This window comes from Aethalodelphis obliquidens, unplaced genomic scaffold (assembly GCF_003676395.1).
Source record: "Aethalodelphis obliquidens isolate GAN/ISIS:26980383/991018 unplaced genomic scaffold, ASM367639v1 scaffold27, whole genome shotgun sequence".
Lineage (NCBI taxonomy): Eukaryota > Metazoa > Chordata > Mammalia > Artiodactyla > Delphinidae > Aethalodelphis > Aethalodelphis obliquidens.
In genome coordinates this window covers 13,083,068-13,110,286 of record NW_020837971.1, presented here as the reverse complement: position 1 = coordinate 13,110,286, position 27,219 = coordinate 13,083,068, and the positions used below count along the sequence as shown (strand labels likewise).

The following is a 27,219-nucleotide window of genomic DNA, read 5'->3' as shown; positions in this document are numbered from 1 at the left end:
AAGACTTCCTAGAAATTCAAACATGCCCAGCCTGTACATTTTTCTTGTTTTTTTCCTGTGGAATAAATTGACAGACAGCTTGACTCTAGCATAATGTTTAAGAGAGTGGGGTTCCTGAGTACAAATGACAGCTCCAATGCATAAGTGCTCCATGACTTTTGGAAATTTGCTTCAGCAATCTAATTCTCAGTTTCCTCCCCTGAGAAATGTGGATGAAGGTCGTATCAACCTTGAACAGTTACTATGAGGATTAACTGAGATAATCTTCATAAAGTTAAAATATTCCCCTGCCCAGAGGTATTGTGGCTGCAAACAACGGAAATAGTAACTCAAACTGGCTAAAACAATAACTAAATGTGTGTTTCATACAGGCTGGAATCCAGAAGAGCAGGCTTCCAGCACAAAATGATTGACAACTTGATGGACTGTCAAAAACCTAGGTTCTTTCCCTCTGCCGTATGCTATTCTTGGCATGGGTTCATCCCAAAGCTGCTTCCTCTCCTGGTCACATTTTGGCTTCCTATGGCAACTAGGACTACATTATTTCTGATTCATATTCAATAAAAAAGGGCAAGGTAAACCTTGCAGAAGCTTCCAGTAGGATTCTCTCATCCCATTGGCTAGAATTGGATCACAAGCCCACCCTAAAATACTCAGTGCAAGTAGAACAGGATCACCATCACCAGAATAAAGTCATCTTTGGAGAAGAAAAGGATGTAGGGAAAGATCATTTAAATACCTGTAAAGGTTGCCTCTTATTAGCATTATTGTCCATGTTATGTTGCCCCTACAGTTTTACAGACAGTTTTTCCAAAGATGCAACTGGCTATCGCTTCAAAGGTCTTGAAATAGAAAATGGATTTGTGTGTGTGTGTGTCACTTCAGGTTTATTTCTAGTAGTGGTCTAAAGTGATGCTTAAGAAAGATTCTGAGATGCCACCTATGCCAGGGAGGGGAAGGTAAAACAATCAGTTACAGGAATTGGCCAAGGGTGCAAGATATGGCTTCATCAATGCCAAGGGTAGAACTGAACAGCTGGGCATGTCCACTTGCATTCTTTCTCTGCCACTTTTTAACCTTTAGAACACACAGGACTACCTCTTCAAGACTTTCAGACTAAAACCAGGAGTGCATCTTCACCGCTGAAGAATGAGTTCGGCAGAATAGCTGGTCGCCCACATTTCGGAGAGTGTGAGCTTTCTCAGCAGACCAATTCAACAATATTCACTGAGCACGAACTCAGCTTCCTATTTTGTGCCAGGTGCTTAGCAGAACCCAAAAGAAGTGCAAGACACAAACTCTGTCCTTAAGAAATGTCCAACATATCTCGGAAAAGAAAGCATATGGACAGTCAAGTGTTAAATAGTAGAACAAGGCAACCTAGAATTCAGGGTCCAAGGAAATTGCTAGAGCCATTTTAACTGGCCATGACTAAACTAACCAGGGAGAATCCCATAATTAACTGCAGCGCTGTTGTGCAGATTGGCATATGGGCTCGGCCTCAATCTGTACGAGGGACTGGTACTTTCCACGGAGCAGGCAGACAGATGGCCTCAGAGTTTTTCAGACTTTGCGTCAATGTCTCCCATGCGCTAACTGTAATCACAACCTTGACTTTATATAAATACATTTTCTTCCAGAGAAGGATGAATCCTGAAGCCTGATGAGGTGGTAAGTTTCTAGAGCTCTGAAAGTGTGGCGGTGGTTTCTCAAGGCTCTATCTTCCAACAAACCCTCCGGATTCCCAGCTTGAATATGATTGATCTGATCTAAATGGCTCTGTACCCTTGGCCCTAGAGAATATATTACATAGAGAATATATTGGAAATCACAAACACTTACGTGATTGCCCACCCCGATGCTGTGTGTTTACAACCTATGCGGAGCAGCTAAGTCTGATAAAAATGTATCGAGTAATAATAACATTTACTCACCAACAGACAATTAATTCTGAGCACTGGATAGACAAGAAGGGACATGCTATAAAACTAGGGAAATGTATTTCTGGTTTACAAGGAATTCACAATCTGATTAAGCTGATAGACATAGATGTATGGAACACTATGTATAAAGCAACATATAAGACTGCCACCTCTGGTCCAGGCCCTTACTGACTCACAGTCAGATCATGGCAGTCAGTCGCTTTGAACCAGTCCTTTTATAATCCGTGTGCTCTATCACATCCACAGGGCCATCTTCCCAAAGTACAGCGGTGGGCAAGTCACTTCCTTGTTGGAACAACTACGTGGCATCCCAGTGCCCACCAAAAAATTACCCTCCTGGCTTTCCAGTCCTCCAGCTACCCTCTAATATCTGCTCCTCCCGGTCTTCCAGTCTATTGCCAATAGAGCAGCCCTCTTTCACTACATTCATTTACTCAAGGTCTCTATTTCCAAATATGTCATGGCTGCCCTGCCTCCAAAGCTTGCTCACCTGTGCATATAATACTGTTCCTGCCTTTACTTATTTAAGTCTCACTCTTCTTTGAAGAGGAAAATCTGTTTCCCACCTCGTGACTTTCCTAAACACGCTGGATTACAGAGACCATTCCCTCCGCTGAACTCCAAGAGAACTGGCATTTCTTAGGTAGCACTGTGAGTCATTCTGCATCAATCTTATATAAGGGTCCTGCCTTCCCATCTAGGTTTCCAGTTCCTGGATGTTTAGGACCTTGTCCCAAACCTATTTGCCCAAAGCTTAACAAACACAAGATCTTCAACAATGCTGTTGACGGCGACATAGTCAGGCACTGACTATGGAGCAGAGTAATCAGTTACAATCAGAATGGACTAGAATGAATTTTAAAAAGCCTTACTAGGCAGGTGACTTTGCAAACTGCATTTGGAAGAAAGGACAGGAATGGCAGAAGGGCAAGCAAGAAGAGTGTGGGTTAAAATGGAGATGGTGGACATGGGAAGGAATGGGTGGATCTGAGAGCCTGACCATGTTCTGATAGTTGAGTAACATCAACAGATTGGTACGGAAGTCTGGTGGCCACATGCCCTTCCCTTTGCATATCTTCTAGGTGTAACTTGCTTAGGGCCATAGAGTTGGCAATTAGGGCCAAGGAAAAGTCATCATCTAGGCTTAAATCCTATCTTATGACCTTTAAATGTGCTTCTTCTATTTAATTCTTTCAAATATTATTTCCTTGGGTGAGGTAACTTTTTCCAGTGGGAAACTGGTTCGCGAGTTGTTTGCTCCTCATTTTAACTTTGTCAGAACAATTGGGCAGAACCGCAAATGCTGATTACTGTTTTGCACACATACTTATCCTGCCTTTCATGTCCTTGGGTCCCCCTCGAAAACTCCACGTTGTAGCAAAGACCCCGTGACATTCATATCTAGGTTTTCAGGGGTGTCAGGGGATATCACGGGGCATGTGCTGCTCAAGGGGTCAGCTGGGTTCCACTGAGGCTGAAACTGAGATCCAATCCACTAGGTCTGACCTGAGATCCTTCCCATGCAGAACACTTCAACCTCAATCTCATCTCAACTCTTCCTCGAGTAGCCATCTACCGGGTCCATACAGCAAAGAGAGGAAGATGTGCTGAGGAATGTGTGGATCATATCCTACTTATTTGTTAACTTTGCAAACTTTCTACTTCTCTACAGTTCTGGATCACCAGATACCCAAAAGGGGTCCTCTTAATTCCTCATTTAAAGTGTCTTTCTTCTTTAAACAGTATTATTCAAATCTGTCCATCAGTTTTGTCTATATGTATGGCATTCTCCGTGCATCCACAGTATGACCCTAAATGAAAGAACCATGGAATGCAAGAACTTGAAATCTCAGAAGGATCTCAGAAATCATCTCATCAAAGCCCCTTCCTCTGTAGAGTCTCCTACGGCGCCGGAGGGAAACACGGCCTGGCCACTCTCACCTGAGCATGTTACAGTTCTCTGATTCTATTAAGGACTAGTACTTTTTTCCTACAATTTGACCTGTGTCCTTAATGCAACTGTCCTTGTGAAGAACAACTGAGTTCCCTCCGTTAACGAGAATGTCTTGCTCCCTCCACTATAGAAGCACACTTACTGCAAGAAGTCAAAACAAGGATTTCACATTTCCATCAAAAAAAAAAAAAAAAAAAAAAAAAAAAAAAAAAATATAGAATAAAAAAAAAAAAAAAAAAAAAAAAGAAAACACATGTAGGCTTTATCTGGAGATCGTATTATAGCTCAGTGAGCCCAATTCCCTCCTCTCTTAAACTTACATAATGTAAAAGAAAAAAAAGGACATAGAGGTGATGAGTCAGACACCTGCTCTTCTCTCAAGTATCAGCTTCCTTCAGAACACTGTTTCGCAACAGCATTCCTATTAGTATTTCAGGTGAACAATTCTGTTGGGGGCTGTGCATTGCTTGTGTTTATCACCATCCCTAGCCTCTACTCACTCCCTCACCAGGAGCACACTATCCTTGTGCTGCCCCTGTTATGAGAACCAAAAATGTCTCCAGACATTACCAAATGTCCCATGGCGGAAAAGCTGATCCCATCCTTCTTGAGAACCAGTGGGTCTAGAACACACCATGAATGCGGAGGTGACTCTGAGGGGTCCTTTCAGAAGTTTCTTGTCAGTATTTGTGTTCCACAGGCTCCCACCTGCCAACTCTGACATCACTGCTATCATTTCCACCCTGGACTCCCACAAAGAGGCCAACACACAGCAGGCAACTCAGTCCCTTTTTCTCCATAATGCCTCCTCACAGGGCTGTACAGGTGTATCACACTTAACAGTGGAGATAACTGATGAAAATCATCGCTTCAAAAGGTCAAAATTGAAAGTCACATATTAAAAAATGACTTTTTGCCATAATCTAATGGGGAACTGTATTTGTGATCTATCGCTGTGTCACAAGTTGCCCCAAACGAAAGCTAACCTAATCTATTAAAAATAAAGCTGAAACAACAAATATGTATTATTTCACACAGTTTCTGAGGGTTGGGAATCTGGGTTAGCTGCACGGTTCTGAGATGTCGGTACGCTGTTGGCTAGGGTTGCAGTCACTGTCAGGCTGTACTGAGGCTAGAGGATCTGCTTCCAAACTCACTCGTGTGGTTCTTGGATTCACTTCCTCATTGGTTGTTGGACAGAAGCTTTAGTTCTTTGTCATGTGGGACTTTACATAGGGATGCCTCACTCCATGGCAACTGGCTTTCCCCCAAAGTGAGCGACAGAGAGAGACAGGGACAGAGAGAGGCAGACCGAGAGAGACAGAAACAGAGAGAGGCAGAATAGATGCTTCAGTTTTTTATACCCTAATCTGGGAAGTGACGCACCATCCCCTCTGCTCTATGCTGTTGTGTCCACAGACCACCCTTGGTACAACACAGGAAAGCACAGCGCACGAGTGTGAAGCAGGGGTGAGGCTCACTGGGCTGCCAGCTTAGGGGCTGCCTACTGTGGAAACCCCTCAGTAACTTAAATCTTTCTGGAGTTTAAGCTCTTCCCAGATTGACAACATGACAATTTCTGATCATAAGTGTCCTCAGTTTCACCTGAGGGCGGGAAGGAATTTGCATCTGGTCAGAACGATGACCTGGGGCACAACATCATCCAAAGAAACACATTCCGTTCCTTCCAGGACAATTAGTGGGTCAATTCATTTTAGAAGAATTTTCAACCAAAGCCAGGTTTTTGGTTGCCCTCTTTCAATAGGAAAAAATAATTAAAAAACCATAGCACATATTATTCGCTATTTCAATCAGTCACGGTGCTGTAAGAACATCAAGGTATAAGTAGCAAGGCCTTTCCAGATCCATGGTAAAATAAAGGCATCAAGCTTAGCCTCCTAGAAGAGATGGTCTCTGATCTGTCTCCTGGCCAAACACAGACTTGTGAGAAGGACTCTGAAAGCACTCAAGTAACAATGGAGGATCCAATGGGCTCTGGTCCCTCATGCCCTTCCTATGTGCTGCTCTGTGGATGGTAACTTGACAGTAAGCTGAGGGGAACATCCCCTAGCCCCGTCTTCCCATCACTATAGCTGCATGCCCCTCCCCATGGCTCAGCCTCCACTCCAGAAGGAGCTGATGTTCCCAGAGGCTGGGCACAGTGGAAATCATAATAAAAAGATTGTGATGCTAAAAAAAAAAAAAAAAAAAAAAAAATCTCTTCATCAAACAACATTTAATATTGAGATCCTTCTCTGAGTTAGAACTTTGCTTATAACAAACCACATCACAACAGTGGAATAAAACCACCTTAGTTTATGTGGGTCAGAACTGTGGGTAAGGCTCAGCCGGGCCACTCTTCTGCTCCACGGGGTAGTGGCTGCTTTCGATTACTCAGTTGTATTCATGTGATTGCAGAGGCGGGCTGGAAGTCTGGGAAAGATTCACTCACATATCGGGTGTCTTTGGGCTCCTCGAAGTGGCTCCTCTCTGAAGAGAGTGGCATGGGTATCACGGGATTCCTCAAAGGACAGTGGTCAGAGGCCTTTCATGGTGGTCGATTTCCAAGAGCAAAAGAGGATGATGCTAAGCCTCTTCAAGGCTCAGCCTAGAACTGGCACTGTATCACGTCTACCCCATTCTGTGGGTCAAAATGAGTCACTTCTGAAAAGGTCTCTCATGTCAAACCCCCTTTGTGCTTAAAAATCCCTGGCCTAATGTCTTTGACTTCTAGACTCAGACTTAAAGGACTCATGTGATTAGGTCAGACCACCCCCAGACAATCTACCTATCTTATGGTCAACTGATTTTGGACCTTAATTATAGCTGCAAAATCCTTCCACAGCGGTACTTAGATTAGTGTTTGACTGAATAACTAGGAGAAAGTATGTGTACATCAGGGGCTGGGAATCTTGGGGACTATAGAATTCTGTCTACCAAAGTGAGACAACTGGTAAAATCTGAATAATGTTTGTACATTAATTAAGAGTATTGTATCAACAGTAATTTGCTGGCTTAGCTAATTTTGTACCTTGGTTACATAAAATGTTAATATTAGTGGAAACTACGTGAGCAGTATATGGGAATTCTAAGTATTATTTTAATAGTTTTTGTAAATATAAAATTATTTAAAATAAACAGTTCAAAAAAAAAAAGCAAGTCACCAGACCAGCCCAGGTTCCAGGGGAAGGAAAATAAAGTGCATCTTTTGATGGGAAGAGAGGCATGTGCCTACTGGGAGGGAGGAACTGATGGTGACCATCTTTGAAAAGTGTTTATTACAGGCACTATGAGTTAAAAAAAGAATGAACATAACCAGTTCTTATCTCATAGAACATGTAATCTGGTGAGTGAGAGAATGTCTAGTGGGCAGATATTTACTGTGTGTCTCCTATATAGTAAGCATCATGGTAATCACTGGAGATGCAGTGGTGACTAAGATACCCACAATATTACAGTTAATAGGAAAGAGCAATTGGTGACTAGGAATTATAACTCAGTGTGTGATAACTGTTATGGTCAGATAAATACAGAGGCCTGAGATAGCAAACAAGATGCAGAAATCACTTCCAATTGTGGAGATCAGAAAACGCTTCGTTCGTGGGTTAGGACAAACACCAAGATGTACTCCCCTCTCCCCTCCACTCCAACCCTTTGAAATTGCTCCAAACGAATCGACAGGAGTTATCTGTATGGTTCACTGCTGTATCTTTTATTTGGGGGGAATTACATTTTTCACTGAATTTGCTTATAGAGTAGATTTTTACACAAATGAGTATTTTCCTACTAATAAAAACTGTAATTCAAGCTGGAGTCATATATATCATCCTAGATATCTGTCGTACTTCTTTCATCTGTCCAAGGAGAATCTGAAATTTCATTGGAAATGGGTGTCACTCATTTCCTGACGTTCAGTACCTCTAATAAGCTATCCTTCGTTTACGCTGACGTCTCTCTCTCTCTCCAGGTCTAGATTTCAGCAGTGTGCTGGTTGTTCTCTAGGGCACTAAATGGTGCCCCCTACGTGGTTAAGTCCAAGTGTTCTAGGCTCTATCATTTTTCCCAGCAACGGCCTTTGGGAGAGCTGCTTTTGATCCTACTGCATCAGCAACCTTATGGCTCCACTGAACCTTTAAAAAGCTTCACAAATGGCAGGCTATCTCTGTAAATTCATACACAGAAAAATCTTCTGGAGTGGGGGGAACGTTTTCAGGTCCTCTTTGGTAGACGTATATGTTCTTAGGATGTTTGACAGTTGAAAAACTGTGATATCTCCCTGAGACGGCAGCCTGAGGAGACTTTCCTGAGGGTTTTGCTGACAGTGTTTCAGTTAAGCTGATCCTTTTGGAAACCCTGTTATTTCTAGAGCATTTGCAAAGGTTGAAATGAATGGATTAGGGTCTTTCTGCTCCTGATATGTCTTGCCCTTTACCCCTTTGAAGATCCCCAAGTCCTGGGGTGCAAGAGGTTTAGGGACACAATCTGAGGGTAGTGTCCGTAGTAATGACGGCAGGGTATCACTTAGTCACACTGAAGGTGATGGAGCAGAGGACCTGTGAGTGTGTCCACTTTAACATGATGACCTCCATCTTTTTCTTTTTTTTCATGGCTATGCCATGCAGTATGTGGGATCCTAGTTCCCTGACCAGGGATCGAACCCGTGCCCCCTGCACTGGAAGCATGGAGTCTTAACTGGACCACCAGGGAAGCCCCGACCTCCATCTCCAGGCAGTAGCCTTCAGGGCTTCCCAGGCACATTGAATAAGTGCATTAGGACATATAAATCTATTAGGACAGTGCTTTACATATAAGACCTTAACAGATATTGTTGTTGGTGTCATTATTATTATTATTAAGCATCAAATTTAACCCCAGTCACAGAACTCATAAGAAGATCTTCCAGTATCGCTGAACTATATCTATCATGTATCCTAAGAGAGAGAGAGAGAGGAAAAAAAAGAATATAATAAGAGCTCTTATTTCACGCGGATGCAGAGTAAGTCTACTTCAACTTTGCACAGGAAATGAAAGGTACTAACTCTACCAGCAGAATCCTCTTCCTCCCCCAGCTGGGCCTATTCTAGCTCTGACTGTTCATTCTCCCAAGTTAAAAAACCTTCCCCCAGAAATGTACCCACACAGAGGCCCACCAAGCTACTCATTTCACCACATGTCACCTGGGTCGTATGAGTGTAGCTGCACAAACTGATGAGTTTTGATCACTGTCATCTCTGCAGGGTTTTGTCGGTGACTTCAGCTAACTGAGTCACTTAGCGAGGCCTGAACACCACCTCTGCTCGCGTGCTGGGCCCGCAACCTTTCACTTAGGTTTTCCCAGAAAGTAAATTTGGAGAACCAGACAAATGTTTGGGATGCAGAAGATGGGAAACGGGCCCAGAGACGGAAACCCTAGTGACTGGATATTTCCAACTCTGTCATATTTTTTAAGAATGGAACACTCTCCCATTTGCACAGTTCAGCAAATCAAGCTGAGAAGATTCAGGGTCCTGGGTCACTGGGCACTGTTTCCAGAGGTGACCTGTGGGTCACTGCATTTCTGTTCTGCCCCCTCATCTGTGTCAATGCCATTGCAAGCATTTGGCTATCTATAATGACAATCCTGGAAGTATAGTTCATTTTCTACCCCCCCCTAAAGAGTGAATCTTTAGCAGTCCCCCCAAAATAGACGCTACAATTTTCCTGACCCTCTGAGAAGAAAGAACACAATAATGTCCATTAGTAGTATATTTCAAAGCTTTGATCAAGAACAGCCAGGAAGTCCTTTGTAAAACCTACAAACATAAATCCAAGTCTACTGGGGTGAATGTGTGTTACACATGTTGCCATGTCCCATACCAAGAGATGCTACGGCAATCTGAATTCTTCTCTAGGGTTCAGAAGGAGGTAAAGGGGAGGACAGAAAGATATTTTCCCGTGGCCGTTTTCCATTAATTTCTCTCCTCTCAGTTGTGTGTTCTGAAGCTATGTCTTGCTTCATGGGCAGCATTTGTGCACAAGTTCTGGGTGACAGCAAGTTGTGCTCATTCTGCAGATGAGCAGCAAGAAAGCTTTGCTCCTCCAATCTCTGTGGTCAGGAGCCAAAGAAACCAATATGAGTTGAACAGACTGTCATGTGGTTCATTTGCAAAGAAAAAGAAAGGGGTGGGGGGAGACAGGAGGGGTGCGTCTGAGTGTTTTTCATCCTGTTGAAAGAAGAAAGCAAAGGGAACTGTGAGGACCCAGGCTGCCTGTTTCACAGATGGCAAAACCAAGGTACCGCCTTTCTGGAGGCCGTTTGACAGCAGTGATTAGGGGCAAACTACTAATCCCCCTTGAAGGCGGAGTAGCTGCCTTCTCCAAGAAAAAGCAAGAAACAAAGGGACTTCCCTGGTGGTCCAGTGCTTAAGACTCCACGCATTTCCACTGCAGGGGGCACAGGTTCAATCCCTGGTCGGGGAACATAGATCCCACGTGTGGCAAGGCCAAAAAAACAAAAGAAAAGAAAAAAGCAAGAAACAAAGGCCAAGGCTGAGTGCTGGAGCAGAAACATCAAGCTTCATGCCCTCCTTCCCCCTTCTCTGATGAGAACTCAGTCACAACAGCAAGACCCCAGCTGTCACAGACTCTAGTCTCTGCTCTGTATTACATTTTATTTATTTATGTTTTTCTTAGCACTGGGGGCATGTGACAGGTAGCAAGCCCGAGGGCTCTGCCCCAGACTGGGGTGACATCTGGAACACTCCTTCACTTCGTTCCCTGAGTTTTGAGGGAGAAGGAGAGGGAGCCAGTTATTCAGGGCTCACCCCGCCCATGGATTAAGCCAAAATCGCTTGTGGAGCTGAAGTCATGGCCAGAATTACCACTAGTTATCCTCCAGATCACTGAGCAAGTCCTATTTTTCTCGAGGTCAGTGGTGGCTTTTGGTGTCCATGCTTATGTAACATGGACAAAAAGAGAGAAAGAGAGAAAGAAGCGGAGGAGGAGGGAGAGGAAGATAAAGGAGAGGGAGAAAGAAAACATTATTGTAGAGAAAGGATGGGGAAAAAGTGAAAAGTCAAAAAGGAAGTGGAAATAAAAAAAGAGAAAGTAGAAAAAAATGGACTTACAGGGAGGTGTCAATTAGTCACTTTGCATGGCAACGATTCTCCTGTCACTTTAGACTTTCAAACCAAGGAAGAGCAGCCTCCATATTAGTTTCCTATTGGTGCTGTGACAAAATATCACAAACGCCGTGGCTTAAAACAGCACAAATTTATTAGCTTACAGTTCTGGAGATCAGAAGTCCCAAATGAGTCCAAACTAGGTCCCACTGGGCTAAAACCAAGCAGGACTGCTTTCCTTCTAGAGGCTCTAAGGGACAGTCCTTTTTTTTTTTTTTGCATTTTTCATCTCCTAGAAGATGCCTATGTTCCTTCATTCGTTTCCATTTTCAAATCCCATAGCAATCGGAAAAGTCCTTCTCCCGTCATGTCACTCTGACGCTGACTCTTCCACACTTAAAGGCCCCTGGGATTGTATCAGGCCCACCACAGGGCCCACAGGCCCCTGGGATTGTATCAGGCCCTCTTGCCATGGAAGGTGGCACTATCCACAGGTTCTGGGAATTAGGATGTGGGCCTCTTTGGTGCATCTATCACAGCCTCTTATTAAAAAAAAAAAAAGGATACAAATGACCTTATTTACAAAACAGAAACAGACTCACAGACTTAAAGAATGAACTTATGGTTACCAGGAGGCCAGGAGGGAAAGGTAGGCGGGGAGGGATAGATTGGGACTGACATGTACACACTGGTCTATATAAAACAGATAACCAACAAGGACCTACTGGACAGCACAGGGAGCTATACTCAACATTCTGTGATAACCTATATGAGAAAAGAACCTGAAAAAGAATGGATACATGTGTAACTGAATCACTTGGCTGTACACCTGAAACTGACACGGTTAATCAGCTATGCTCCAATATAAAATAAAAATTAAAAAAAAAAAGTTGCAAAGGGTCAAGAGGCTGGGTAGTCCCTTTAATGTTAAGATCTTAAAGAATGGGAAAAAAGAACTATTTCTCCAGAAAAAAAATTTGAGGTGGGTGAGTTCCGTCTCCTGGGTAGCATTTGAGCTCCCCCCAGTGCCTGTCCTCCCTCCCGGCATTCACACGTCAGGTCAGGCTAGGCTCACGCTGCGATGGGCTCGCCAGGGTCCCCAGGGCCAACACACCCTTGGGTCACCCTGACCTGGGCGTGCTCTCTCTTCCCTTCCACCACATCAAATTCACTTATTCCAACTCTCCTCCCTTCAAAACTCACATTCCCTCCCCCTAGTGTGTAGAATAAATATACAGTTTCAAAGTATTTGCATTCATTTGTCAATAATACGTTAACTTCCTGGAGTGATACTAAAAGACACGGTTTTGAATCAGCTTTGGGGGAAATGTGTCTGTTGGAGGTGCTTATACTCCACGAATCCCACCACATAAACCTGTCCTGCATAGAGCCAGCTCAGGTCCATTTGTGCCCAGAAGATAGCCTGGTATGTCTACACAGAGAAACCATTTAAGCATCATATGAGAGTAGGAATTTATAAAACACTGAACCCTGGTATTTCTCTACTAAGACTGTAAGAAGTAACACAATTTTACCCTGATGTCTGAGAAAAGTTCTACATTTCCCCTGTGATGTGTTTTTTATTTTCCCAACAGCTGTTTGAAATGGAATTATGTACCTTTTTTTCCAGAACCTTTTCATCCTCCTTATCAAATAATGATTGTACCACAAAATAGAGAGGGAAAAGAAGTGAGCTTGACATTCTGGCCTCCTAAGTGTCACTGATACTACAGTCAAGGTGAACAACCATTTTCTGCTGGTATCCCGTGTCTGAAGAATCTCATGAATTTAAGGACTCACTATAGCGGATATTCTCCCATGAACAGAAGCAAATGCAAGAAAAATCTATTAATCTTTGGGGATGAGTTTGAAAATGAATAGCCCAGGGCCAGGGAATGGAGGGTGAGGACTGTGCCTTTCTTTCCCTCTCGTCTCCTTTGCCACATGAGCTGTCAGAGCAGAGGCAGACGATCTGGACCTAACGTTCTTTCTCAGCACCTGCTGGCCCAGGATCTGGAGAACGGGTCCTGTGGATAAAGGCAGCATTGAGCCACATGGGACAGTGACAAGCAAGACTCACATCCGTAAAAGCAGACCACATGCCGACGTCATGGGACCGAAGGGTCAGTGGTGAGCTACCAAATTCAGGTGAGATACACGTGGGTGTGAATTTCCGTGCAAAAGGCTGAAAGCAGGGGTCTTGAAGTCTTATGCAAAAGCTCCCCACTGTGGGGTTATCTAAGAGGTTAACCCCACATAGTCTAATAGTCTAATGAGCTAGTATGAAATAACCTATGTGAGACCTCCCTTGTTTTTCTGTTTTTTTAAATCATGACTGGGCTTCTAACTCCTAGTAGATGGACTGAACACGAAAGAACACCAAGTAACCCGGGGGAGTCACACAAAACTGGTCAATGTTCATTTCTCTTCTTCTGGGGAAACATTCAGCATATGAGAATGCATGACGGAAAATATGCTTGATTAACCAGAAAATCATGGCAGCAGAAAGTTTAAGAAAAAAATCAAGGGAAGGAAACCAGTTGCTCGTGGACACACATAATGATTAACCCGCGAAGTTTCAAAGAACTTTCTAGGCCAACCTCAGACACAAATCTGCCAGAAGGTAGGCCTTGACACAAAGTGAACTGGAGCATATGGTATCTTAATAGTATGTTTGGCTTTGGAAATGCATAAGATAATAGGTCCTGATAATTAAAACAGCACATTGTTTATAGGTATAACTTGATCTGGGACATGTTGCTAGAAATTGTAGCAAGCACAGTGTTTCTTGCAGGACTAGTTATCTATCTGAACTTGAAACATATTCTAAATTACTTCTCTCACCTAATCAGTTGGGTAAGTGCTATCTGTTGGGTAATGAACAGGTTCAAAGTTCTCCTGGATCGTTTTGAGGTGTGTAGGTGGAAATCTGGACAGCTACATACACGATTACACTGGAGACGGTCTCCAATGGCAACTCTGCTAGGGACCAAGACTGCGCAATCAACCAACCGTAACTGATTTCAAGGTTTTAGAGGCATTTTGTGACCCTGTCTAAATGATCAACATCCTGCTACATATGGAGACCCAGATATTTAAGGGTTATTGCTCAGTAAGCAAGTAATTTGCATTTCAAGACATCTACTTGGCTCACTAGGAGAAATGGTGGAGAAACGTCTTTCAAGGTATGCGTTTTGCCAATTCTCTGTCATCCAGCCTTTTACCATTTTCATTACTAATTGTATATACATGGAAGAATTTCATTTAGATGTCTGGCCTGAAGTGAATGTCTCCAAATATATATCTACGAATTAGCCACTGGGGGAAAAGTACTGAAGAAGGTATCAAATTACCCTTGCATGATGAAATTCTAACTAGTGGGATAACAGCAGGAGTTCTTCAGAATAAGTTGTCCACAAAGGGGAAAGCAGAGAGGACAATAAGTGTTTCAAGAATTAGTAGGCATTCTTCTAGAAAGTCCCAGGAGGCCTCATGAGAAGACAAACTTCCTTTGGAGTCCTTGATTCTACAAACACATTGGGGCTTACAGCATGCATAAATGGCTTGAATCTTCCCAATAAAAAAGAACACCATAAGAAAACTAGCTCTAAGGGCTTCCCTGGTGGAGCAATGGTTGAGAGTCTGCCTGCCGATGCAGGGGACACGGGTTCATGCCCCGGTCTGGGAAGATCCCACATGCTGCAGAGCAGCTGGGCCTGTGAGCCATGGCTGCTGAGCCTGTGCTCCGCAACAGGAGAGGCCACAACAGTGAGAGGCCCGCATACCGTAAAAAAAAAAAAAAGAAAACTAGCTCTAAATCACAGTTTGAAAAATGAACATCTGTAATTTAACTTTCAATGACCACTTGGCATGTAATGACATGGCTTTAAGATATATGTGCCTAACAGCGTGAATTGTGTTCATATGAGGATACTCATCATGGGGTCATCTGATTCCTTGGTCTGTACCTGGGCTTGGGTGATTGGCAGTCTGAGTGACAATTCATCCTGGAACATATAGGCAAATCAGCTACCACCTTCTGGACAGGAAGATGTTTCTATATTTCGAATTCACTGACAAATACTTAAATGCAAATACTTAATATTAAGGCATGATATATTCTTCTACAGTGGATACTCAGATCACAAAGAAATATTTTCCTTTCATTCTCCAATTTATCATTATTTAGACGTTATTTAATACCGAGATAGTCATCTGACATTCATTTAAAAACCTGTTGCATTTGTACTTGGCTCAAAATAAGGTACCAATTAAAGAACCACTCTTCACCCCCTACATCCCAAAATTCATTGGTGGAGACTGATTTTCTGCCATGTCTCATGAAATAATCAAAGAAATACAACATAAAGCCATTATTTACCCCCATGGGGGAGAACGGAGCTCAGTTTTATAATGGACATTAACAAATTCCATGGTTTAAATTACAGATTAACAAAGGGTTCATGAGCTCAAAATTAAGTTATTCTGTTTAAAATCAATCACCGAGACTGTCATTCTGCTTATTGCTTTGACTTCCTAACAAAGGTTTAAATGAGGACTTTATGTGCAAGTAAAGAACGTCAAGAGATCTGCTCTTTTTCAGACCTGCGTGGGCTGGAGGGGCAAACGTTTAGGCTATTAACGTAATTAGAATGAGGAATGTATTTTTCCAGAAAAAAAAAACTTCACCCAAAAAAAAAAAAAATCCCACAAATCCACAATTAATCTATTATCTGGGGGTAAATGGTAAGGAATCAAAGGTGGGGTGCGTTTAGAAAGCACTCGATTCACTGATACCAGCGCCATTCTGGAGAGGCCAGGCAGGAACTCTGGAATTCCTCTAACTCTTCAGTGGCAGGCACCAGAACTGGGGAGCAGGGTCCGGAAAGGCTACTTTACCTTTGCTAGCAAAACGCATTCCAACTGTGGTTTTGCAAAAAAGCGTTATTTCCTTTGTCACTCAACCTCATGTTGGGTCACCACTCCAGCGCTGAGCAGCTCTGTGATGGCCCTGTCATCGTATCTGAGGACCTCCTTCAGGATGTGCGTCGTGTGCTGCCCAAGCAGGGGGGGCGGGCTGGCCTCTGACATCTTTAACTCACTGTATCTCACAGCTGGGCCTGTCAAAGGGGGAGGAAGGCAGGAAACCTGTTAATGACTAACCCTCAGAAATTCATTACCCAAAAAAAAAACCCAGAAATTCATTACCCAAGCAGCCTGGAGTGTTTGCGATGAATGCCAGGAACATCACTGCCGGTTACACCCTTGCAGATGGACCATCATTTTGGAAAGAACTGCATTTGCACACATGGCTTTTCTTGACTTAGCTTTATCCAACTGTGCAGTGGTCATCTGACCTGCCCACCACCATGCAGGGGGCCACATGAATATGCCTGGCCTGTCACAAAGACCCACAGGGGTAGGTCACTCAACTGAGTTGACTTTCTGGGTCCCAGAGAACAGTGCCCATGGGTACATAGTGTCTCTCTGAGGCTGGAAATCTGACCCCAGGTGAAGGGAACACAAAGGTTTACTACTCAGCATCTACTGTAGGGTTCCAAGATTCAATTCAACAGACCACAGATCCACTACACCTCAGCCAGACCCTGGGTGAAGCCTTTAGGTGGTAGAAGAGGTTATGGGTGCAAGCTTCATTGTCAGAGAGACTTCTGTTTGGATATCAGCTCTTCTACTTTCGAGCAGCGCCATCTCGGACTAATTACTTAACGTCTCTGAGCCTCGTGTTCTGCGACTAAACTGGGTATGATAAAGTTTACCACATAGACTTGATGTAAGGATTTAAATGAGATAATGGACAGAAAGCACGAAGTAAGCATCCCCTAACCCACAACAATGCACAAAACCTGCCGGCCACTATGATGACAAAAGCTGCCCCATCACCTCCCTTGATGCTTTGCAGTGCAAGGGGAAAAGGATGTTTATTGTCAGCTCTTTGCTGAGCACTGAGCCACTGCAAACAGGGTAACTCAAGAAATGCTTTCAACACCTGTTGGGAATGGATTTTATCCTCCCCAATCTTCACATAATGACACTAAAGTCCCCAAAGCTAATAAGGTTTTGCTCAAGGTCACATGGCTAATAATTAATAGCACCAGGAAGCAAATCCATGTCCACCTGAGCTGTCTCACATTGAAGACCATGTACTTTCCATAACCTTAGCAGCCTCGTCCTGCTTCTCACTCTTCCATGGACAAGCTGGGGAACATGCTGTTTCAACAGATTTTACTTTTGTTGCCTCATTCAATAAATGGTATTTATGTTGGCTGTCCTTTACGTCTCACTTGATTAGGCTTTGGGAAAACAAATTAGGGAGTCACAAGGAGACTACAAAACAGTACATTTCTATCTCATAAAAATTCTTCCAGCCTCCTCTCGATTTGGGGAGCTCATAGGAAGAACAAATAAAACCAAAGCACATGTGGGTAACAGAATGTCAGTCAGTAAAGCAGCAAATGTGCTCCCGGCTCTTCGGAGAATTCCATTCAGAAAAGGTCATGTTGAGGAAGCCATTGTTGATGGAGAGAGAGGACACAGACCTCCTAAAACCATCAAGCCGCCCCTGTCTGTCACCCATACCATGCACTCCAGATAAACGGCAACTTCCAACTGACTGCACAGTTTTCCTTCTCTGAAGCTCAGGGAAATTCCTTTTTTTTCCCCTTCTCACACTTCCCTTTAAATGCTCCAGTGTATGACTGTTTTTTCACGGGTTGGTCCCTTTTCAGGAAAGGAGCACACATTGGGAAGCAGTGCCCCCTACGCTCCCGGGAAAGCTGATAATTTGGTATTTTAGGGATGTGTTCCATTTTGACATTAACCATGGTTTTCATCTAAAACTTGTCTTTCAAAAGAAGGACTCTGCTGAGCGAATACAAGGCTGAAGTCGAAGTCAGGTATGTGTTCTTTTCCTACTGGAGGACCTGAAGCAAGACGATCAACTGGAAAACAGTCACTTGACTATTCAGGAATCTGGGTTGAAACACAGCTACCATTTACTGCTATTGCTGCTGCTGCCAGGAGTATTAGCAGTGGTAGCTACCGTTTCCTAAGAATCTAGGATGTGCCAGCCACTGTGCCAAAGGTTTTACATACATGATCTCCTATAATCCTCACGGCAATCCTGTATGGATGTTGCCGGAGGTTTAAGGTAAAACGGTTAAAGTTAGGATCCAGGTTAGAAAATGAGAATAACTTGCCCAACATCATACAGCTAGGAAGTTGTCAGTTTCCAAATCCAGGTCTATTGGGTTTAGGAACTTGGAGTTTTGTTAAAAAAAGAATGGGTTGAGGTGAAATTCACATAACATAAAATTCACCATTTTCAAGTGAACTATTCAGTGGCATTTAATACATTTGCAATGCTGTGTGACTACCACCTCTATCTAGTTCCAAAATATTTCCATCGCTCCTGAAACGGAGCAGGACCCCACCTGTGGTCCTTGGCCCCCATGTCCTCCGCCTGCCTTTTGTCTGTGGAAAAACTTTAACCAAAGAATAAGTTTAATCAGAGAAATGAGAAAATGCAGAAACAAAGGAAAACCGTACAACAAGACTAAATAATAATAGTTTAGTCATTAAGCGCAGTTAAGGACCTTTAGTTCCTTCTCAAGGGCTATAGATAACATTCTGAGCCCTATCCTGTGAGCTGTCTTATAGACGCTGAAACCCCATCAGGTGGAAGAAGTTAACTACGTGATGGCCAGACTGTAGCCGTGACATTAGCTGCCACAATTCCAAGAACTGGCCTCAAGGAAATGGGAACAAACCGACCCTGGAACTGAAGATTAACTGTACTTAAAACAATCAGGATGACGCTGGTCAGACCAGCAATGACCGATTTCAGGATGACTGTCAGAGCTGACTGTGCTGTTTCTGCATGTAGCCCCTTCCTTCAACCTATAAAAGCTCTTGCCCTCTGATTGTGAGGGGTGGAGTCGGCCTTTGGACAGGCATCCGCCCTCCCTCGCATGCCCCCCCCCCCCTTCGCCGGCATGCAAAATCAGGCAGACTTTCCTTTCTGCCAACCTTGCCTCTTTACGGGCGAGCAGCCAGACCCCACCTTCAGTTACACTCTCAGCAAAACCCTCATCCCTTAAGCAGTTTCTCTCAATTCTCCCCTCCCCTCACACCCCTGGCAACCACTAACCTTCCTTCTGTCTCTAGGGATTTCTCTATTCTGGATATTCCATATCAATGAGATCATACAGTATGTGACCTTTAAGTGTCTGGTGTCCTCCACTTAGCATAATGTTTCTGAGATTCATCCACGTTGGAGTACTGTGGTATTGGTACGTAGAACTTGGACGTTTACCTCCCTGCAGGGATGATGCATAAGGGAATTCTTCAGGTCCAGCCATAGGAAAGGGCAGTTCAACTTGTGTCACCCTCACTAGGCACCATCCTTTCCTGGGAGCTTCCAGATCCACACCGAACACTATGCTACCAAGTCTGGGATGAAGGGCATTTAACACTTTGCACAAAAAAATCTTAGAGAATTTAGGTTGGTGGAATGGTATTACTTGGTAATTTTTAGACTTGCTAGGATAAAGACACCTGGAAGATACTATACATTTGGAAAGCTTAGGCTTCTTTAAATAAATATAAGTTACTAAGTAAGCCATATTGCAGTTTATGAAATTGTATATACTTTTTCATATGCCCCTTCAGAAACCAGGTATTTTGCATATGATTGATTTTAGAAAGATTCTGAAGCTGGGGTTTATCCATGTAATTTAATATCAGAGTATGGTATAGGTATCTGTACTGTACTGGCCGTTTTCACATTGTAATTTTCTATACGTTTCTTAAATACAGCAGTGCTCCCTTATCTGTAGGGGATAGTTTCCAAGACCCCATGTGGATGCCTAAAACCACAGAAAATGTCAAACCCTATGTATACTCTTTTTTCTTATCCACACATACTTATGATAAAGTTTAATTTATAAATGAGGCACAGTAAGTGATGAACAACTATAACTACTGATAACATAGAACAATGATAACAATATACTATAATAATAAGTTATGTACAAGTGGTCTCTCAAAATATCTTACTGTACATATTTAATGCTTTTTCCATCTTAACTAAGCACCTATGACACACTGTGGCCTTAACTTTTGCAGTTTGAGGTGTGACAGCAAAACTAGCACAAATTTCTTTTTCCTTCTTCACAATTTCACGGATAGAAGATGCGCTCTTACTGTAGATCTCAGCGACCTCAGCTTACAGTTTATTCTTCTTTCCTTATTAAGTTGAGAACTTTCACCTTTTCACTTAAAAGCAGCTCTTTACAGCTTCTCTTTGGCATATCCGAATTGCCAGCATCACTACTCTTGTGCTTTGGGAACATTATTCAGTAAAATAAGGGTCACTTGAACACATGTGCTGCCACCGACGGACAGTCAATCTGATAACCTAGAGGGCTACTAAGTGACTAACGGGTGGATACGCTGGACAAACGGATGATTCAAGGGACAGAGGGGGATGGCAGGAGAGTTCATCACTCTCCTCAGAATGGCACACAATTTAAAATTTATGAATTATTGTTTTCTAGAATTTTCTGTTTCATATTTTTAGACCACGGTTGACAACAGGTAACTGAAACTTTGGAAAGTGAACCTGGGGATGGGGCAGAGTGAGGAGCTACTGTGGAGGATCATTTTGCCACATGGTTCATAAAACCCAGAAATTTACAGTCCCTTAAAAATATACATAGACACGCACAGTGAGACAAGGAAGGCAATATCTAGATCCCAGAGAAAGCTAAGTTCTCATGGGTCCATTGAATCCTGTCCTTGTAACCCTGTGCAATAATCCTGTGTACCTGGGACATCCCTCCCAGTCTAGGCTTTGCATGAAGGGTTCTTCAACTATTTGTTTCAAGAAGTAGAAGATGTCTGACATAATTATTTACATCTAAGGTCCAGAAAGAATGATCTGATTTTCTGTTTAAAAAAAAAAAGATGAGCAGATAAGTCACATGTTCTTAAATTACTTTTTGGCAAAGCAATATCTACACCCGCATATGCTTTCAAACACTTGAAAGCTGTGTGATCTTGAGAATTCTTAAAAGTCCCTGAGGGCTTCCCTGGTGGTGCAGTGGTTGGGAGTCCGCCTGCCGATGCAGGGGACACGGGTTCGTGCCCCGGTCCGGGAAGATCCCACATGCCGCGGAGTGGCTGGGCCCGTGAGCCATGGCCGCTGAGCCTGCGCGTCCGGAGCCTGTGCTCCGCAACAGGAGAGGGCACAACAGTGAGAGGCCCGCGTACCGCAAAAAAAAAAAAAAAAGGTCCCTGAGTCTCAGTCTATAGATTTCTAAAGTGAGGCTGGCAATACCTACGGAGGATTGGTTTGAGCAGTTGGGTAATACAATATGGGTAATAATAATCAGTAATAATCAAAGAAATGTGTATGAAGATAATGAGCCCCAATTTTGTTTATAAAACTAGCAAATCATCTTGTGGATGTCATCTTAGCGTGTGTTTAAGACGTCTGTGATTGGGACTTCCCTGGTGGTGCAGTAGTTGGGAGTCCGCCTGCCGATGCAGGGGACCTGGGTTCGAGCCCTGCTCTGGGAACGTCCCACATGCTGTGGACCAGCTAAGCCTGTGCGCCACAACTACTGAAGCCTGTGTGCCTAGAGCCCACGCTCTGCAACGAGAAGCCACCGCAGTGAGAAGCCTGCGCACCGCAACGAAGAGTAGCCCCACTCGCTGCAACTAGAGAAAGCCCGTGAGCAGCAATGAAGACCCAACGCAGCCAAAAACAATAAATAAAAAATAAAAAGAGGTCTGTGATTGGTAGGAATGCAAATTGGTGCAATTCTTCTGGAGGGAAATTTGTCAACTCAACATCAAGAGTTTTAAAAGTGTTCACACACTTAGATGGAGAAATCCTATTTAAAAAAATTTTTTTTTCTATGGATGTAATCAGGAATATCGACAAATTTTATTGGCAAGGATCTAAATAAACAACTTTCTAAATCTCCTTAATACTCTTAATACCTCTCTCCTTCCCACAAGGCTTTCTAACACACAGTCTGTGAGGGTTCTTTGTGGGGCATTCTGAACTTAAAAAAAAAAGAAAGAAAGAAAACTTTTCCATCTTTTCTTAGCTTCCAAAGGTTACCTTGTTAAGAGTAGGTGTTTAGCAATCATTCCCTCATGTACTGTCCTCAAAGGCCTATCTCTAACCGCTTCCTTCTAGATAAAGTGGTCAAATAGTTGTAATACTGAAAAAAAATTAGGAAAATATGTCCAAAACTTTGGCACTGGTTCAATAAATTACAGTAACTCTAAATGATGGCAAACTGTACTATAATTTCAAGTTGTGTATTTTGGGGCTTTGAACAGCTATAACTGCCTTCACTCTCTCCTGGTAAGCCACTGAAATAAAAGTACATGAGTTAAACAAACAAACATAAAACTTCATATGAGGAAAAAGGATGGGAGAGAGCATTACTAGTGAATGGGATATTCCAACGAATTTAAGAATGACATGGATGGGATCATGTTGATGGGGAAAAGAGGCAGAGAAAGCTGAAGCACAGAATATTCTACAAGGACACTGAGAGGAACTCGATGCCAATTGGTCTATTTCACCTCCCCAAAAGCCTCTTTTTTTAAAAAATTAATATAATTAATTTTTTTTCTATTTTTGGCCACTCTGTGCATGGCTTGCGGAATCCTAGCTCCCCGACCAGGGATCGCACCCGCACCCTTGGCAGTGAAATCGCCGAGTCCTAACCACTGGACCGCCAGGGAATTCCTGAGCCTCTTTTCTTAAAATCAATGGTTAAGAGAGAGACAGATCTTAGACTAGAAGTAGGGCTGAAAGCAGAAGGATTAAACGCCTCAATATAGACTAGTCTCACTGGTTTTTCCTAGAAACTAGAAGAAAGTGAAGCTTGCTTTCAAATTTCTAAACGGAAATGACATTAAACCTAGAATTGTATATCCAGTCAAATGGTTAATCAAATATGAAGGTATTTTCGAACTTTCAAAGATTAAACTCACTAAGTATGTTTCTTGACGTTGACTCCAGTAAAACACTGGAGTAAATGAAATAAGAGGAAAATGTTGGTATGCACTGAGGACCAGCCAGGAAGTGTAGGGAACGAAGGTCCCAGAACGACAGCTTCGACAAGGCAGAGATGGATAAGGACAGAGATCTTCAAAAGGGGGAGTCTAAGGAGGCAGAAGAGCCTTAACTGTAGAATCAGTATGACTGAGAGGTTGGAAAAAGTAAAATAACCAGATAAAGCTACATACGTAAGAGAAAAAGTAAGAACTAGGAACTCTGGAAAAACACAAAATTTGCCTAAGAAAATCAAGGTTCAAATATGAAGCAAATTACAATGTGGCAAGATTTTAAGTAACTGATGGAATATAAGTAAAGAAAATCCATTTGACTTTGATGCCAAGAACATTCAAGAAGCGCTTATTATCTGTGTATCCTCTATAATGGCACAAAGCATAGTGCATTAGATTGTCTATTAGTTGCTGTTTGCCCTATGCCGGCAGGAAAATGCCAACTGTATTTGCTAATTGGCCCTCAATGCCTTTTGTGGTCCTTCTAATGAAGATAACAGCAAGCATCTTCTCTTGAACACTTGTGATGACTGTGGACTCTGCTTTTTATTTGCATTATCTCACTGGACTTTTCAACTTATAAAACAGAGAGCATTATAACTCGCATTTTACAGATCAAGAAATCGAGACCCTTTAAATGGTTAGTTTGTCTAAGGTTACCCAGTTAAGTAAGAGATAGAACCAGGACAAAATGTCCTATACGTCAGACTCCGCGGTCCATGCACTGTCATTCAATACAAATGTGGTGAACTAATTATTGCTAACAATTAAAGATATTTGAATAAATACTATTTATATTATTTTATTAATTCATTTATCCACTAATTTATTCTACATATAATTTGTGAGTATCCCTGTGTCAAGATCTGAGCTATATAATCTAGATATATGTTAGCAAACAAAATGTATCTAGACACTCCTTTCATGGAATTTACATTCTGATTCGGAAGACAGACAAATAGGCAAACAAATAAATAGTTTTAATTTGATAGAAATTATTAAATGAGTAGAAACCTAGCTGAAAAGAGGAGAATATTGCAGGCACGGTGGAGAGGGGTCATGGGGTAGTAAAGTCAGTCCCCTACATCCGAACCTTCAATTTGTGAACTTTCAAAGACGTGAACGTGCCCCTGGATGCCAGCTGTTGTACTGGACTACTGTACTTTTCAAGGTACTGTACTGTAAGATTAAAAATGTTTATTTTTGTGCTTGTTTTTTATGTGTTATTTGTGTGAAAAGTATTATAAACCTATTACAGTACTACAGAGCTGACTGTGTTAGTTGGGTACCTAGGCTAACTTGTGTGAACAGGCTTGATGTTCAAGGCACTGAAAAAAGTTCCAGGGTGGCTCAAACATCATTTGGTAGTTTCTAGATGAAGTTGGAGGGAGAGGCACAGGGATTTATAGGCTATGGTAGTAAACTTGGATCCTATTCTGAGTTCACTGGGAAGCAGCTGGGGCTTTAAGCAAAGCAGTGACAAGACTTAAATACTCCCATTGCTGGGCAGAGAATGCGATCAAATGAGCTTGGAGGCTGTTCTGGGGAGATCAGAGGAGACGATGGTGGCCTAGACTAGGATGGTGCCTACAGAATTTAAGAAAAGTGGATGTATTTGAGGGCTATTCGGTGATAGAATGAGAGGACTTGCTGATGAAGTACAAGGCCCACCCAAGGTAGTTGAGGAGGGAGGGAGAAGGATCAAAGGAGAACTCCTCTTTCTGAGTTGAGTAACTGGTGAGGCCATTTACCAGATGCAGAAGGCTGAATGGATTCACAGACAAGCCTGGGTGGAAGCAGAAGTCAAATTCTTTTTTGAAGATGCTGTTTGACTTGCCAATGAGATATCTGAGGAGAGAAGCCTTTAGCTATGCAAGTCTGGAATTCAGGGAAGAGTTTGGGCCAGGATATGTAAATGTAGAGGTCATTTACCATCTAAATGTCTTCATTCCAAAGCAGTATATTTCCAAGGCAATTGTATTTATTCCAACATCTCTGATGCTGAGGTTTTAAATTAGTTATTCAGGCAGCCTTTCCTCTATTATCTAAGTTCTATATCAAAATCTATTGCATCAAAATGGTTTGTGTCCCCAGGAAGCAAATTAAATGAATGAAAAATTAATTTGTATAGCTCATAAATTCGGAGATAAATGCATTTCTTGCAAAGAGGAATTCTTGGCCTTGAACAGACACATCTCCACTGACTCAAGGGGTAGAAATCAGGGCAGTTTTACTTGTGAAAGAACTGTGGACGCTGTGCTCACAGAAGGAGGCAGAGAAAGAAACGCAGAGTTCTCTGAGGCTGAGTCATAGACACTCAGGGATTCCCAAAGGTGTGGATGTTTTTGATCTGCATTAATAAAGGCAATCAAACCAAAACATGCTGAAAGAAATGCACACCACAGCAAGCTCCAGCACTTCAGCTGGTACCAAACCTGGAACCGCAAGTGCTGTCCTTGTGAGGAGTCTACCTAGTCTAAGGACTGGTGGGCAAAGCCCTCACCAGGAAGGGGGTTGAGTGGCACAGCTTGTGGGTTAGACCCATTTCTCCATGAGGACTGTGTGTGAACTGCCCTTGGTCCCTCAGGAACAGTGTCTAGGAAAGTGTCAGAGTCTAGGAAAGTGACAATGCCTTTGACCTCAACTTCTGCGGATGCCCATTCTTGGGAGGCTGAACTAAAAAACCTCCAGGAACCCATAGGTCAAGAGCTGGAGGCTGACAAAATGCAAAGGTAGATGAGGAGGAACCTGCCCCAGTCTCTAGTCATACACGATGACATTGGCAACTACTACTTAGTGAGCCCTTACTGTATACCAGGCCTGGGGCGAAGAGCTTTGTATTTGTTAATCTAACTTGATCCTCACAATAACCTTAGAGAGTTTTTGCATTTATCAGTGCCTTTTATTCCTATATCACAGAAGAGGAACATGCAGCTCAGAGAGGTTATGAAACGTGTACAAGGGCACACAGCACACAGCAGACGCACATATAGATCTGCTGACTTCATAGCCATTGTTTTCGAGAAGTGACATGGCAAGGGGGTTAAGAGCATGGGTTTGGGGAGCCAGAGGGTCTGGATTCACATCCTGGCTCTGCCATGTACTGAGTGTATCTCCTTGGGTAATTTACTTAAGCACCTGTGCCTCAGCATCTTTCTCTGTACAATGGGGATGAAAATGGTCCCTTCCATATAAAGTTGTGAGGATTTTTAGAACTTCTTAGAACAGAACCGAGCACACCACAAGCACTCAATACATGCTAGCTGCTGTTGTTACCTTTCCTTCTTTGCTGCAGTGCTGACCTTAGCAACCTAGATTCCTTAAGTAGAGCCTTGGTCACCTGTTAATTTCAGACTTCTACTTCCCAGAACATGGACAAGTGAGCTGCATTTCAGATTCATGACAGCAAGTTGGGGATAAAAGCCTTAACTTTTAAAAATCTTTAACAGTCAAGGATAAGATTATTTAAAGGAAAAGGAAAAGGGAGGAAGGAACACTTCTTTTTAAAAAAAAATTAATTCTATTCATTCATTTTTAGTTAAGGGCAGCTTTTTTTGTCTTCAAATACTAATTTTTAAAAAAGTTTTATTTTATATTGGAGTATAGTTGATTAACAATGTCATGTCAGTTTCAGGTATACAGCAAAGTGATTCAGTTATACATATACATGTATCTATTCTTTTTCAAATTCTTTTCCCATTTAGGTTATTACAGAGTATTGAGCAGAGTGCCCTGTGCTATAAGGAAGGAACCTTTTCTTAAGCAGCACTTTTCAAATGTTTATTTCATGTATTCCTCACTACAACCCCTTGAGATAGGTATGTTTTCCTCTTCCTACAGATAACAAAAGGGAGGCTAAGGAGGTTGAATGGTTACCTGATCATCTGATAAGTACATACTTACTATCTCCAACGGCATCAGAACATACACCAGAAATTAATTTTATACTCTCTCGAATTTTAACTAGTTATGTTAAAAGGAACTTTGGAAACATGGGACTTACTTAACAAACGCTTACTCTGTGCCAAACACTATTATATGTGCTTTGCACATTTGATTCATTCAGCCCAGAAGGTACTACTATGATCCCCATTTGTAAAATCGGGAAAAC

At 42.6% G+C, this 27,219-nt stretch overlaps 1 protein-coding gene across 2 annotated transcripts in view; it reads right to left on the bottom strand.

The window, feature by feature from the left end:
* Positions 1 to 15,089: 15,089 nt before the first annotated feature.
* SUGCT (succinyl-CoA:glutarate-CoA transferase) overlaps positions 15,090 to 27,219 on the bottom strand; it is a 692,699-nt gene continuing 680,569 nt past the window's right edge. For both annotated transcript variants that reach the window (XM_027123976.1, XM_027123978.1), the window contains one exon: positions 15,090 to 16,117. In XM_027123976.1, the coding sequence (XP_026979777.1) occupies positions 15,954 to 16,117 (164 nt within the window). In that variant the 3' untranslated portion in view covers positions 15,090 to 15,953. The remainder of the gene's footprint in view (positions 16,118 to 27,219) is intronic.